This window comes from Coregonus clupeaformis, chromosome 5 (genome assembly GCF_020615455.1).
Source record: "Coregonus clupeaformis isolate EN_2021a chromosome 5, ASM2061545v1, whole genome shotgun sequence".
NCBI lineage: Eukaryota > Metazoa > Chordata > Actinopteri > Salmoniformes > Salmonidae > Coregonus > Coregonus clupeaformis.
Genome location: NC_059196.1, coordinates 42,747,966 through 42,761,609, shown reverse-complemented (window position 1 = coordinate 42,761,609; position 13,644 = coordinate 42,747,966). Strand labels below are relative to the sequence as shown.

General features: G+C 43.4%; 1 protein-coding gene across 4 annotated transcripts in view; it reads right to left on the bottom strand.

Annotated features, from left to right (window-relative positions):
* fndc3a (fibronectin type III domain containing 3A) overlaps window positions 1-13,644 on the bottom strand; it is a 206,400-nt gene that overhangs the window by 93,613 nt on the left and 99,143 nt on the right. For 3 of the 4 annotated variants that reach the window (XM_045214559.1, XM_045214560.1, XM_045214558.1), the window contains 3 exons: window positions 10,878-10,954; window positions 6,122-6,368; window positions 4,007-4,330 (listed from right to left, as the gene is read on the bottom strand). In XM_045214559.1, the coding sequence (XP_045070494.1) occupies window positions 4,007-4,330; window positions 6,122-6,368; window positions 10,878-10,954 (648 nt within the window). Of the gene's footprint in view, window positions 1-4,006; window positions 4,331-6,121; window positions 6,369-10,877; window positions 10,955-12,217; window positions 12,338-13,644 lie in introns of those variants that run through there. The other variant, XM_045214561.1, reaches the window with a different exon arrangement.

The following is a 13,644-nucleotide window of genomic DNA, read 5'->3' as shown; positions in this document are numbered from 1 at the left end:
GGTTAGGTTTGATTGATGAGAAGTCTGAGTAATGTTAGCCCCGTTAGAGACCTCTCTCTCCCACTCTTTCTGTTCCCTCTCGCTGTCACCAGCTGCTGGGGCTAATGAGGCTTCTCTCTCACTGCTCAAATACACCGCCACAGCCCCTCTATCCTTTCAGCAGCTCACCAGAGCTCTCCCACACACACAGAGCTCTCCCACACGCACACAGAGCTCTCCCACACACACACAGAGCTCTCCCCACACACACACAGAGCTCTCCCACACACACACAGAGAGCTCTCCCACACACACACACACACAGAGCTCTCCCACACACACACACACAGAGCTCTCCCACACACACAGAGAGCTTTCCCACACACACAGAGCTCTCCCACACACACACACAGAGCTCTCCCACACACACACAGAGCTTTCCCACACACATGCACACAGAGCTCTCCCACACACACACACAGAGCTCTCCCACACACACAGAGATAAATAGTTAGTTAATAGTTAAATAGTCACCACCTGGCTAAATAGTCACCGCCGGGTTACAAAGTCACCACCGGGCTAAATAGTCACCACCGGGTTAAATAGTCACTATCTGTCTAAATAGTCACCGCCTGTCTAAATAGTCGTCTCCGGTCTAAATAGTTGCCACCTGGCTAAATAGTCGTCTCCGGTCTAAATAGTTGCCGCCTGGCTAAATAGTCGTCTCCGGTCTAAATAGTTGCCACCTGGTTAAATAGTCTGCACCGGGCTAAATAGTCACCACCTGGTTAAATAGTCACCACCGGGTTAAATAGTCGCCACTGGGCTAAATAGTTGCCACCTGGCTGAATAGTCACCCCAGCTTGCACTTAGCCAGGACTGTCTGTTCCCTGCTGCCCGTCTGTTCCCCGCTGCCCATCTGTTTGCCTGTGCCAGTCACAGCAGCAGTGGTCTGTCCCAGGCCCTTATATCAGTCATCAGTCATACATTGGAGAATAATAGTGAAGATATCAAAACTATTAAATAACACATATGGAATCATGTAGTAACCAAAAAAGTGTAACAAAAATAAAATATATACATTTAATATTTGAGATTCTTCCAATAGCCACCCTTTGCCTTGATGACAGCTTTGCACACTCTTGGCATTCTCTCAATCAGCTTCACCTGGAATGCTTTTCCAACAGTCTTGAAGGAGTTTCCACACATGCTGAGCTCTTGTTGGCTGCTTTTCCTTCACTCTGCGGTCCATCTCAATTGGGTTGAAGTCTGGGGATTGTGGAGGCCAGGTCATCTGATGCAGCACTCCATCACTCTCCTTCTTGGTAAAATAGCCCTTACACAGCCTGGAGGTGTGTTGGGTCATTGTCCTGTTGAAAAACAAATGATAGTCCCACTAAGCCCAAACCAGATGGGCTGGTGTATCGCTGCAGAATGCTGTGGTAGCCATACTAGTGTCACCAGCAAAGCACCCCCACACCATAACACCTCCTCCTCCATGCTTTACAGTGGGAAATACACATGTGGAGATCATCCGTTCACCCACACCGCATCTCACAAAGACACGGCGGTTGGAACCAAAAATCTCAAATTTGGACTCCAGACCAAAAGGACACATTTCCAACGGTCTAATGTCCATTGCTTGTGTTTCTTAGCCCAAGCAAGTCTCTTCTTCTTATTGGTGTCCTTTAGTAGTGGTTTCTTTGCAGAAATTCGACCATGAAGGCCTGATTCACACAGTCTCCTCTGAACAGTTGATGTTGAGATGTGTCTGTTACTTGAATGATGTGAAGCATTTATTTGGGCTGCAATTTCTGAGGCTGGTAACTCTAATGAACTTATCCTCTGCAGCAGAGGTAACTCTGGGTCTTCCATTCCTGTGGCGGTCGTCATGAGAGACAGTTTCATCATAGAGCTTGGTGGTTTTTGCGACTGCACTTGAAGAAACTTTCAGTTCTTGAAATTGTCCGTATTGACTGACCTTCATGTCTTAAAGTAATGACGGACTGTTGTTTCTCTTTGCTTATTTGAGCTGTTCTTGCCATAATATGGACTTGGACTTTTACCAAATAGGGCTGTCTTCTGGATACCCCCCCTACCTTGTCACAACACAACTGATTGCCTCAAACACATTAAGAAGGAAAGAAATTCCACAAATTAACTTTTAAGAAGGCACACCTGTTAATTGAAATGCATTCCAGGTGACTACCTCATGAAGCTGGTTGAGAGAATGCCAAGAGTGTGCAAAGCTGTCATCAAGGCAAAGGGTGGCTACTTTGAAGAATCTCAAATATAAAATATATTTTGATTTGTTTAACACTTCTTACTACATGATTCCATATGTGTTATTTCATAGTTTTGATGTCTTCGCTATTATTCTACAATGTAGAAAATAGTAAAAATAAAGAAAAACCCTGGAATGAGTCGGTGTGACTAAACTTTTGACTGGTACTGTATGGATTCTTTAGACATTCAGAATGGTGAAAAAATGCATGCTGAGGGCAAATGGAGACACTCTACAAATTATTACTATTTATAAAATAATAATAATAATAATATTAATAACAATAATAACATTAATAATAATAATACACAGTGCATTTCGGAAAGTATTCAGACCGCTTGACTTTTTCCACATTTTATTACGTTACAGCCTTATTCTAAAATTGATTAAATTGTTTTAAAAAAAATCAATCTATACACAATACCCCATAATGACAAAGCAAAAACAGGTTTTTAGAAAAAAATATGACATTTACATAAGTATTCAGACCCTTTCACTCAGTACTTTGTTGAAGCGATTACAGCCTCGAGTCTTCTTGGGTATGACGGTACAAGCTTGGCACACCTGTATTTGGGGAGTTTCTCCAATTCATCTCTGCAGATCCTCTCAAGCTCTGTCAGGTTGGATTTTCAGGTCTCTCCAGATATATTTTCAGGTTTCTCCAGAGATGTTATATCGGGTTCAAGTCCGGGCTCTGGCTGGGCCACTCAAGGACATTCAGAGACTTGTCCCGAAGCCACTCCTGTGTTGTCTTGGCTGTGTGCTTAGGATCGTTGTCCTGTTGGAAGGTGAACCTTCGCCCCAGTCTGAGGTCCTGAGCGCTCTGGAGCAGGTTTTCATCAATGATCTCTCTGTACTTTGTTCCGTTCATATTTCCCTCGATCCTGACTAGTCTCCCAGTCCCTGCTGCTGAAAAACATCCCCACAGCATGATGCTGCCACCACCATGCTTCACCGTAGGGATGGTACCAGGTTTCCTCCAGACGTGACGCTTGGCATTCAGGCCAAAGAGTTCAATCTTGGTTTCATCAGACCAGAGAATCTTGTTTCTCATGGTCTGAGAGTCCATTAGGTGCCTTTTGGCAAAATCCAAGCGGGTTGTCATGTGCCTTTTACTGAGGAGTGGCTTCCATCTGGCCACTCTACCATAAACGCCTGATTGGTGGAGTGCTGCAGAGATGGTTGTCATTCTGGAAGGTTCTCCCATCTCCCATCAAAAATGTCTAAAAACCTGTGTTCGCTTTGTCATTATGGGGTATTGTATTTAGATTGATGAGGGAAAAATGTAATTTAATCCATTTTAGAATAAGGCTGTAACGTAACAAATGTGGAAAAAGTCAAGGGGTCTGAATACTTTCCGAATGCACTGTTTGTGTCAGGACAGTATTATGACCATATTATGACAGGTTATGACAAGTTATTTACATTTTAGTCATTTAGCAGACGCTCTTATCCAGAGCGACTTACATCCCCCCCCTGTGGGAATCGAACCCACAACCTTGGCGTTGCAAACGCCATGCTCTACCAACTGAGCTACACGGGACTACAGTTATGTCAGCTGTTACGACATATGACCGTGTCATAATGTGTTATGACGCTGGGTGTCAAGTAAAGTGTTACCTAGTTTTCTAAGTATGACAATTGGGTTTTTTCTTCCACCACAGCCCCTGACATGGCTGCTATACTCCCCGCTATCCCACTCCCTGTGCCCTGTCCCACCCCCTGTCCCCTGGCCCTCCTTACCTCCAGGTTCTTTCTCCCTGCCCGTCTGCTTGGCGGTGGTGCTGGTCTGACCCTGTCCCAGCTCAGCCTCCAGCCCCTGTCCCAGCCCCTGTCCCAGCCCCTTCCCTCCTCCAACCACCCCGTTGTAGATACTGTCCATGGAGGGGGGGCTGCTGCGACTCTTCTGTGGCGAGGGAGGGGGGCTGTCCTTCATCTGCCCTCCTCTCTCTCCCCCTTGCCGCTCCTTGAGCTTCTTCTGCAGGCGCTCGTAGGTCTTGCTGGCCCTTTCGTCGCGGTGGACGAACGGCAGCGGGCGTCCGTGTGGGGAGTGAGAATCTGCCGAGACTGGGAGGACACCAGACACACAGAGACACTTAAGACGTACAGAACAGTTACGTACAGACACAGTGCCTTCAGAAAGTATTCATACCATTTGACTCATTTCACATTTTGTTGTGTTACAGCCTGAATTTAAAATAGATTAAAATTGAGATGTGTCATGAGTCAAGTATTCAACCCCCTTTGTTATGGCAAGCCTAAATAAGTTCAGGAGTAAGAATTTGCTTTACAAGTCACATAAGTTGCATGGACTCACTCTGTGTGCAATAATCGTGTTTAACATGATTTTTTTAATGACTACTTAATCTCTGTACCCCACACATACAATTATCTGTAAGGTCCCTCCGTGGAGCACTGCATTTCAAACACAGATTCAACCATAAGGACCAGGGAGGCAACTATTGGAAGACTGGTATAAAAAGCAAACATTGAATATCCATTTGAGCATGGTGAAGTTAGTGACTACACTTTAGATATCATCAATCTACACACAATGACATAATGAAAATGTCATTTTTTTTTTTTTTTTTTACATTTACATAAGTATTCAGACCCTTTGCTATGAGACTCGAAATTGAGCTCAGGTGCATCCTGTTTCCATTGATCATCCTTGAGATGTTTCTACAACTTGACTTGAGTCCGCCTGTGGTAAATTAAATTGATTGGACATGAATTGGAAAGGTACACACCTGTCTATATAAGGTCCCACAGTTGACAGTGCATGTCAAAGCAAAAACCAAGCCATGAGGTCAAAGGAATTGTCCGTATCAAATCAAATCAAATTGTATTGGTCACATATACATATTTAGCAGATGTTATTGCGGTTGTAGCGAAACGCTTGTGTTCCTTGCTTCTGGAGAGACCTGAAAATAGCTGTGCAGCAACATTCCCCATTCAACCTGACAGAGCTTGAGAGGATCTGCAGAGAAGAATGGGAGAAACTCCCCAAATACAGGTCTGCCAAGCTTGTAGCGTCATACCCAAGAAGACTCAAGGCTGTAATCTCTGCCAAAGGTGCTTCAACAAAGTACTGAGTAAAGGGTCTGAATACTTATGTAAATGTAATTTTTATTTTATTTTTAACCTTTATGTAACTAGGCAAGTCAGTTAAGAACAAATCCTTATTTACAATGACGGCCTACACCGGCCAAACCCGGACGACGCTGGGCCAATTGTGCGCCGCCCCTATGGGACTCCCAATCACGGCCGGTTGTGATACAGCCTGGAATCGAACCAGGGGGGGTCTGTAGTGACGCCTCAAACACTGAGATGCAGTGCCTTAGACCGCTGCGCCACTCGGGAGCCCAATATATTTCAGTTACTTATTTCTAATACTTTTGCAAACATTTATAAAAACCTGTCTTTGCTTTGTCATTATGGGGTATTGTGTGTAGATTGGTGAAGGAAAAAAAGCAATTGAATCCATTTTAGAATAAGGCTGTAACGTAACAAAATGTGGAAAAGGGGAAGGGGTCTGAATACTTTCCAAATGCACTGTATGTAGTATATAATGTATACTATGTAGTCTATAATGTATACTATGTAGTGTATACTATGTAGTGTATAGTGTATACTACGTAGTCTATAATGTATACTATGTAGTGTATACTATGTAGTGTATACTATGTAGTGTATACTATGTAGTGTATACTATGTAGTGTATAGTGTATACTATGTAGTGTATAGTGTATACTATGTAGTGTATACTATGTATTGTGTAGTGTATACTGTGTAGTGTATACTATGTAGCGTGTAGTGTATACTATGTAGTGTATACTATGTAGTGTATATACTCACCCTGCTCTGAGTAAATGTGTGCTGGGTGGTACTGTGGTATATACTGGGAGCTCATGTCTCCCACGCCCCCCGCCATGCCTGTGTAGAGGTGGGGTGGGGGGGGCAACATGGCGGGGTGGGGGATGAAGGCGGGCAGGTGGGCGTGGGGTGGAGGAGGTGGGTGGTGCAGGGGGAGTGGCCCCCAGGGTGGGAACTCTGGCTGCTGAGGTAAGACCAGAACACGTCGCACTCCATTCTCCTCTATGATCTGATGGACGGAGAGAGAGAGGTGGAGAGAGAGAGGTGGAGAGAGAGAGATTACTAAAACAATACAGAAATACACTACGGAAAAAGAAGGAACAGCATGTCAGAAATCAGCTCAATGTAATTGAAGAATCCATTGACTCTAACCACTGCTGGGAAAATTGGAAAACACTAAACAAACAACACAAAGAGCTATCTATCCAAAACAGAGGTTTATGGGTAAACCACTTCTCCAATCTTTTTGGCCCTATAACAAAAAACAAACAGCAAAAAAATATACATGATCAAATGCAAATCTTAGAATCAACTATTAAAGACTATCAGAACCCACTTACATTACAGAACCCAATTACATTGAATGAACTACAGAACAAAATACAAACCCTCCAACCCAAAAAGGCCTGTGGTGTTGATGGTATCCTCAATGAAATGATAAAATATACAGACCACAAATTCCAATTGGCTATACTTAAACTCTTTAACATCATCCTTAGTTATTTTGTGGATCACCCCAATCCACAAAAGTGGAGACAAATTTGACCCCAATAAATACCGTGGGATACGTGTCAACAACAACCTTGGGGAAATCCTCTGCATTATCATTAACAGCAGACTCGTACATTTCCTCAGTGAAAACAATGTACTGAGCAAATGTCAAATTGGCTTTTTACCAAATTACCATACGACAGACCACATAGTCACCCTGCACACCCTAATTGACAAACAAACCAAAACAAAGGCAAAGTCTTCTCATGCTTTGTTGATTTCAAAAAAGCTTTTGACTCAATTTGGCATGAGGGTCTGCTATACAAATTGATGGAAAGTGGTGTTGGGGAAAAAACATACGACATTATAAAATCCATGTACACAAACAACAAGTGTGCGGTTAAAATGTGGAAAAACACACATTTCTTTCCACAGGGCCGTGGGGTGAGACAGGGATGCAGTTTAAGCCCCACCCTCTTCAACATATATAATCAACAAATTGGCGAGGGCACTAGAACAGTCTGCAGCACCTGGCCTCACCCTACTAGAATCTGAAGTCAAATGTCTACTGTTTGCTGATGATCTGGTGCTTCTGTCACCAACCAAGGAGGGCCTACAGCAGCACCTAGATCTTCTGCACAGATCCTGTCAGACCTGGGCCCTGACAGTAAATCTCAGAAAGACAAAAATAATGGTGTTCCAAAAAAGGTCCAATTGCCAGGACCACAAATACAAATTCCATCTAGACACTGTTGCCCTAGAGCACACAAAAAACTATACATACCTCTGCCTAAACATCAGCGCCACAGGTAACTTCCACAAAGCTGTGAACGATCTGAGAGACAAGGCAAGAAGGGCCTTCTATGCCATCAAAAGGAACATAAAATTCGACATACCAATTAGGATCTGGCTAAAAATACTTGAATCAGTTATAGAACCCATTGCCCTCTATGGTTGTGACGTCTGGGGTCCGCTCACCAACCAAGAATTCCCAAAATGGGACAAACACCAAATTGAGACTCTGCAAAAATATCCTCCATGTACAACGAAAAACACCAAATAATGCATGTAGATCAGAATTAGGCCGATCCCTGCTAATTATCAAAATCCAGAAAAGAGCTGTATAAGGAAGCTATTCCCAAACCTTCCATAACAAAGCCATCACCTACAGAGAGATGAACTTGGAGAAGTGTCCCCTAAGCAAGCTGGTCCTGGGGCTCTGTTCACAAACACAAACAGACCCCACAGAGTCCCAGGACAACAACACAATTAGACCCAACCAAATCATGAGAAAACAAAAAGATAATTACTTGACACATTGGAAAGAATTAACAAAAAAAACAGAGCAAACTAGAATGCTATTTGGCTCTAACCAGAGAGTACACAGTGGCAGAATACCTGACCACTGTGACTGACCCAAACTTAAGGAAAGCTTTGACTATGTACAGACTCAGTGAGCATAGCCTTGCTATTGAGAAAGGCCGCCGTAGGCAGACCTGGCTCTCAAGAGAAGACAGGCTATGTGCACACTGCCCACAAAATGAGGTGGAAACTGAGCTGCACTTCCTAACCTCCTGCCAAATGTATGACCATAGAGATATTTCTCTCAGATTACACAGACCCACAAAGAATTAAAAAAACTAACCCAATTTTGATAAACTCCCATATCTATTTGGTGAAATACCACAGTGTGCCATCACAGCAGCAAGATTTGTGACCTGTTGCCACAAGAAAAGGGCAACCAGTGAAGAACAAACACCATTGTAAATACAACCCATATTTATGTTTATTTATTTTCCCATTTGTACTTTAACTATTTGCACATTGTTACAACACTGTATATAGACATAATGACATTTGAAATGTCTTTATTCTTTTGTAACTTCTGAGTGTAATGTTTACTGTTAATATTTATTGTTTATTTCACTTTTGTTTATTATCTACTTCACTTGCTTTGGCAATGTTAACATACGTTTCCCATGCCAATAAAGCTCTTAAATTGAATTGAGAGCGAGAGGTGGAGAGAGAGGTGGCAAGAGACAGCGAGAGGCGGAGAGAGAGCGTGAGACGGAGAGAGAGAGAGAGAGAGAGAGGCGAGAGAGAGAGAGAGAGAGAGAGGCGGAGAGAGAGGCAGAGAGAGAGAGAGGCGGAGAGAGAGAGAGGCGGAGAGAGAGAGAGAGAGAGAGGAGGAGAAAGAGGCAGAGAGAGAGCGTGAGGCGGAGAGAGAGAGAGGCGGAGAGAGAGAGAGAGGCAGAGAGAGAGAGGCGGAGAGAGAGAGAGAGAGGGAGAGAGAGAGAGAGAGAGGAGGAGAAAGAGGCAGAGAGAGAGCGTGAGGCGGAGAGAGAGAGAGGCGGAGAGAGAGAGAGGCGGAGAGAGAGGAAACAACTATTATTGCCTTACACAGAGAAAAGATAACAGTTATTACAAATGTTTGATTGTGACTGTGAGGGAGTAGAGTGATTCGGACATGAAATCTGGATGTATGAATGGAACCTACAGCGCCTTCAGAAAGTAGTCATACCCGTTGACTTATTCCATATGTTGTTGTGTTACAGCCTGAAGAAAAAATGGATGAAATTGATTTTTTTTCTCACCCATCTACATACCCCATAATGTGAAAACATGCTGTTTTTTTATTCTTGTAAATGTATTGAAAATTAAATACAGAAATCTACTTTACATAAGCATTCATAATCTTGAGTCAATACATGTTAGAATCATCTTTGGCAGCGATTACAGCTGTGAGTCTTTATGGGTAAGTCTCTAAGAGCTTTGCACACCTGGATTGTACAATATTAGCCACTTATTCTTAAAACAATTCTTTAACGTCTGTCAAGTTGGTTGTTAATCATTGCTAGACAGCCATTTTCAAGTCTTGCCATAGATTTTCAAGCCAATTTCAGTCAAAACTGTAAGGAACATTCAATGTCAGGAACATTCAATGTCTTCTTTCTAAGCAACTCGGGTGTATATTTGGCATTGTGTTTTAGGTTATTGTCCTGCTGAAAGGGGAATTTGTCTCCCAGTGTCTGGTGTAAAGCAGACTGAACCAGGTTTTCCTCTGGGATTCTGTCTGTGCTTAGCTCTAATCCGTTTCTTTTTATTAAAAATAACTTCCTAGTACTTGCCGATGACAAACATACCCATAACATGATGCAGCCACCAACATGCTTGAAAATATTAAGAGTGGTACTCAGTAACGCTTTGTGATCATTATTGAAGGAGAGAGAGAAGAGAAGGGAGAAGGAGAAGCGAGGGGAAGGAAATCATTTCTTTTTAATTTGTTTTGCAGTTTCACTTTAGTGCCTTTATTGCAAACAGGATGCATGTTTTCGAATATATATTTTTTCTGTACAGGCTTCCTTCTTTTCACTCTTGTCATTTAGGTTAGTATTGTGGAGTAACTACATTGTTGTTGATCCATCCTCAGTTTTCTCCTATCACAGCCATTAAACTCTAACTGTTTTAAAGTCACCATTGGCCTCATGGTGAAATTACTGAGCTGTTTCCTTCCTCTCCTGGCAACTGAGTTAGGAAGGACGCCTGTATCTTTGTAGTGACTGGGTGTATTGATACACCATCCAAAGTGTAATGAATAACTTCACTATGCTTTTGTTTTCTTAAATCTACCAATTCACTGCTCCACTGAGGGATCTTACAGATAATTGTATAACATTCAAAAATCATGCTAAATACTATTATTGCACACAGAGTGAGTCCATGCAAGTTATCGTGTGACTTGTTAAGCAAATTGTGACTCCTGAACTTTAGGCTTGCCGTAACAAAGGGCTTGAATACTTATTGACATTTCAGCTTATTGACTTAAACATTTTCTAAAAACGTGATTCCACTTTTACATTACGGGGTATTGTGTGTAGGCCAGTGACACAAGATCTCAATTTAAAATTCAGGCTGTAACACAACAAAATGTGGAAAAGGTCAAGTAGTATGAATACTTTGTGAAGGCACTGTAGGTTACAAAAGGTCAAATCAAATGTTGTGTAAGGGAGGAAGAGAGGCAGCGTACCTGTGAAACGTATCCGGGAGGCACATATATTGGAGGCACTGAACCATTAGGGGACATCATGGGAACCTGAGCAGGGCCTATAGAGGAAAAGGAGGAGGAGGAGAGACATGAATAACGATGAAAACATTTATGCATTCAGACATTGTTTTTTTTTTTTCCCCCAGGCAAAAGTTCAAGTCAACTTGCATACGTAAAAAGGCTGATTTATTTTGCGTTTTTTTAAATATATATTTTTTTATAATAATCTCCCATAGAAAAAGCATTGGCTCAAAACAGAATTTTCTAACTCAATCTCAATGTGGCCACGGCATCAACCAACAGTCAAAATGATGCATCACAATGGCAAGTCTACTCAGTCAATATTTACATTTACATTTTAGTCATTTAGCAGACGCTCTTATCCAGAGCGACTTACAGTTAGTGAGTGCATAACATTTTTCATCAGGCTACTGGAGGGCGTATTGTTGTAAATCGTTGCACATCAGTGCATTTTTCTAAAATCAAACCCGTTTCGAACTGACGCACTCAGATAAAACTACACTGTAAACAGAATGGACAACTTTACAGAAAGTTCTGAGGAATAACAAAGACCCTCCTGTGTCTGAGGAGGTTATGGATTTATCCCAAATGAGAGGGGAAGGAGAGAGAGAGAGAGAGGGAGAAGGAGAGGGAGAGGGGGAGAGAGGGAGAGGGAGAGGAGAGGAAGAGAGAGAGAGAGAGAGAGGGGAAGGGGAGAGGGAGGGAGGGAGGAGAGGGAGGAGGGAGAAGAGAGAGAGGAGAGGGGGGAGAGAGAGAGAGAGGGAGGAGGGAGAGGAGAGAGGGGAGGGGAGGGAGAAGGAGAGGGGGGAGGGAGAAGGAGAGAGGGGAGGGAGAGAGAGGAGGGAGAGAGAGGGAGGGGAGAGAGGGGAGAGAGGAGAGGGGAGAGAGAGAGAGAGAGGGGGAGGGAGAGAGAGAGAGAGAGGGGGAGGGAGAGAGAGAGAGAGAGGGGGAGGGAGAGAGAGAGAGAGAGGGGGAGGGAGAGAGAGAGAGAGGGGAGGGAGAGAGAGAGAGAGGGGAGGGAGAAGGAGAGAGGGAGGAGAGAGAGAGAGGGAGGAGAGAGAGAGAGAGAGGGAGAGAGAGGGGAGAGAGAGAGAGAGAGAGAGGGGGAGGGAGAGAGAGAGAGAGAGGGGGAGGGAGAGAGAGAGAGAGAGGGGGAGGGAGAGAGAGCGCTCTGCCTAGTTGGCACTTTAACACATTCCTCCACTGTGATAAACATGAGAGCGAAAGTCCACCACACACAAGCGCAGTGAACACACAATCACACAGGAGTGCAGTGAACACACACAAATACACACACTAACCTCCCGACTGTCCTGGCGACAGAGCGTTTCTCATCATATTGAACGTAGACCCCAAAAAAAATGATGTAGAAGACAGACAGACGGAAAAAGACAGGTAAATAGTAGTGTTTTAGTTAGACCTAGAGGCCCTCATACACACAGAGGCTGGCCAGTCCTGTGCTAAACCCCGCCCCTTCCCCTCACTGCTCCCCCGAGTGGTTAGAACAGGCCCCTCCTACCAGTTGTGGAAGTACACATCAGCAGTCAAGGTAAAGAACGCCATGTGAGAAGAAGCTTTACTTCCGTGTTAGGTCTCCTAATCTTTTGAATGGGCTTTACGATTATATCATCACATTTGTGAAAACAACGGTAATTTAAGCTATACAGTCTTCACACTTTACGGCCTTAAAATTTTATCTGAAAAGGGATTACATTTGATTATTTTTCCTATTGATCTACACAACCTAGTCCACATTTTCAAAGTAAAATAAATATTGTAGAAATCTTTCAAATTAGTATGAATTATAAAATGAGGATGTATTGATTGCGTATATATCTTTACACTCGAGTTAATACTTGGTGGAAGCAACCGGCAGCCATTAGAGCGGTTCATCTTTTTGAATAAGAGTCTACAAATCTTGCACAACTCTTCGAGCAACATACAGAGTGGACAAAACATTAAGAACACCTGCTCTTTCCATGACATAATAATAATAATAATAATAATATGCCATTTAGCAGACGCTTTTATCCAAAGCGACTTACAGTCATGCGTGCATACATTTGTTTTGTGTATGGGTGGTCCTGGGGATCGAACCCACTACCTTGGCGTTACAAGCGCCGTGCTCTACCAGCTGAGCTACAGAGGACCACATAGACTGACCAGGTGAATCCAGGTGAAAGCTATGATCCCTTATTGATGTCACTTGTTAAATCCACTTCAAATCAGTGTAGATGAAGGGGAGGAGGCAGGTTAAAGAAGGATTTTTAAGCCTTGAGACATGGATTGTGCATGTGTGCCATTCAAAGGGTGAATTGGCAAGACAAAATATGTAAGTGCCTTTGAGCGGGGTATGGTAGTAGGTACCAGGCGCACCGGTTTGTGTCGAGAACTGCATCGCTTCTGGATTTTTCCCTCTCAACAGTTTCCTGTGTGTATCAAGAATGGTCCATCACCCAAAGGACATCCAGCCAACTTGACAACTGTGGGAAGCATTGGAGTCAACATGGGCCAGCACCCCTGTGGGAAACATTGGAGTCAACATGGGCCAGCACCCCTGTGGGAAGCATTGGAGTCAACATGGGCCAGCACCCCTGTGGGAAGCATTGGAGTCAACATGGGCCAGCACCCAGACCCTAAAATTAAAGATTAAAAACTCTACCAGCCACTCAGATTATTATTTTTTTGCTTCATAATGTTTCTAAAACAATAGATGTATTACTAGTAA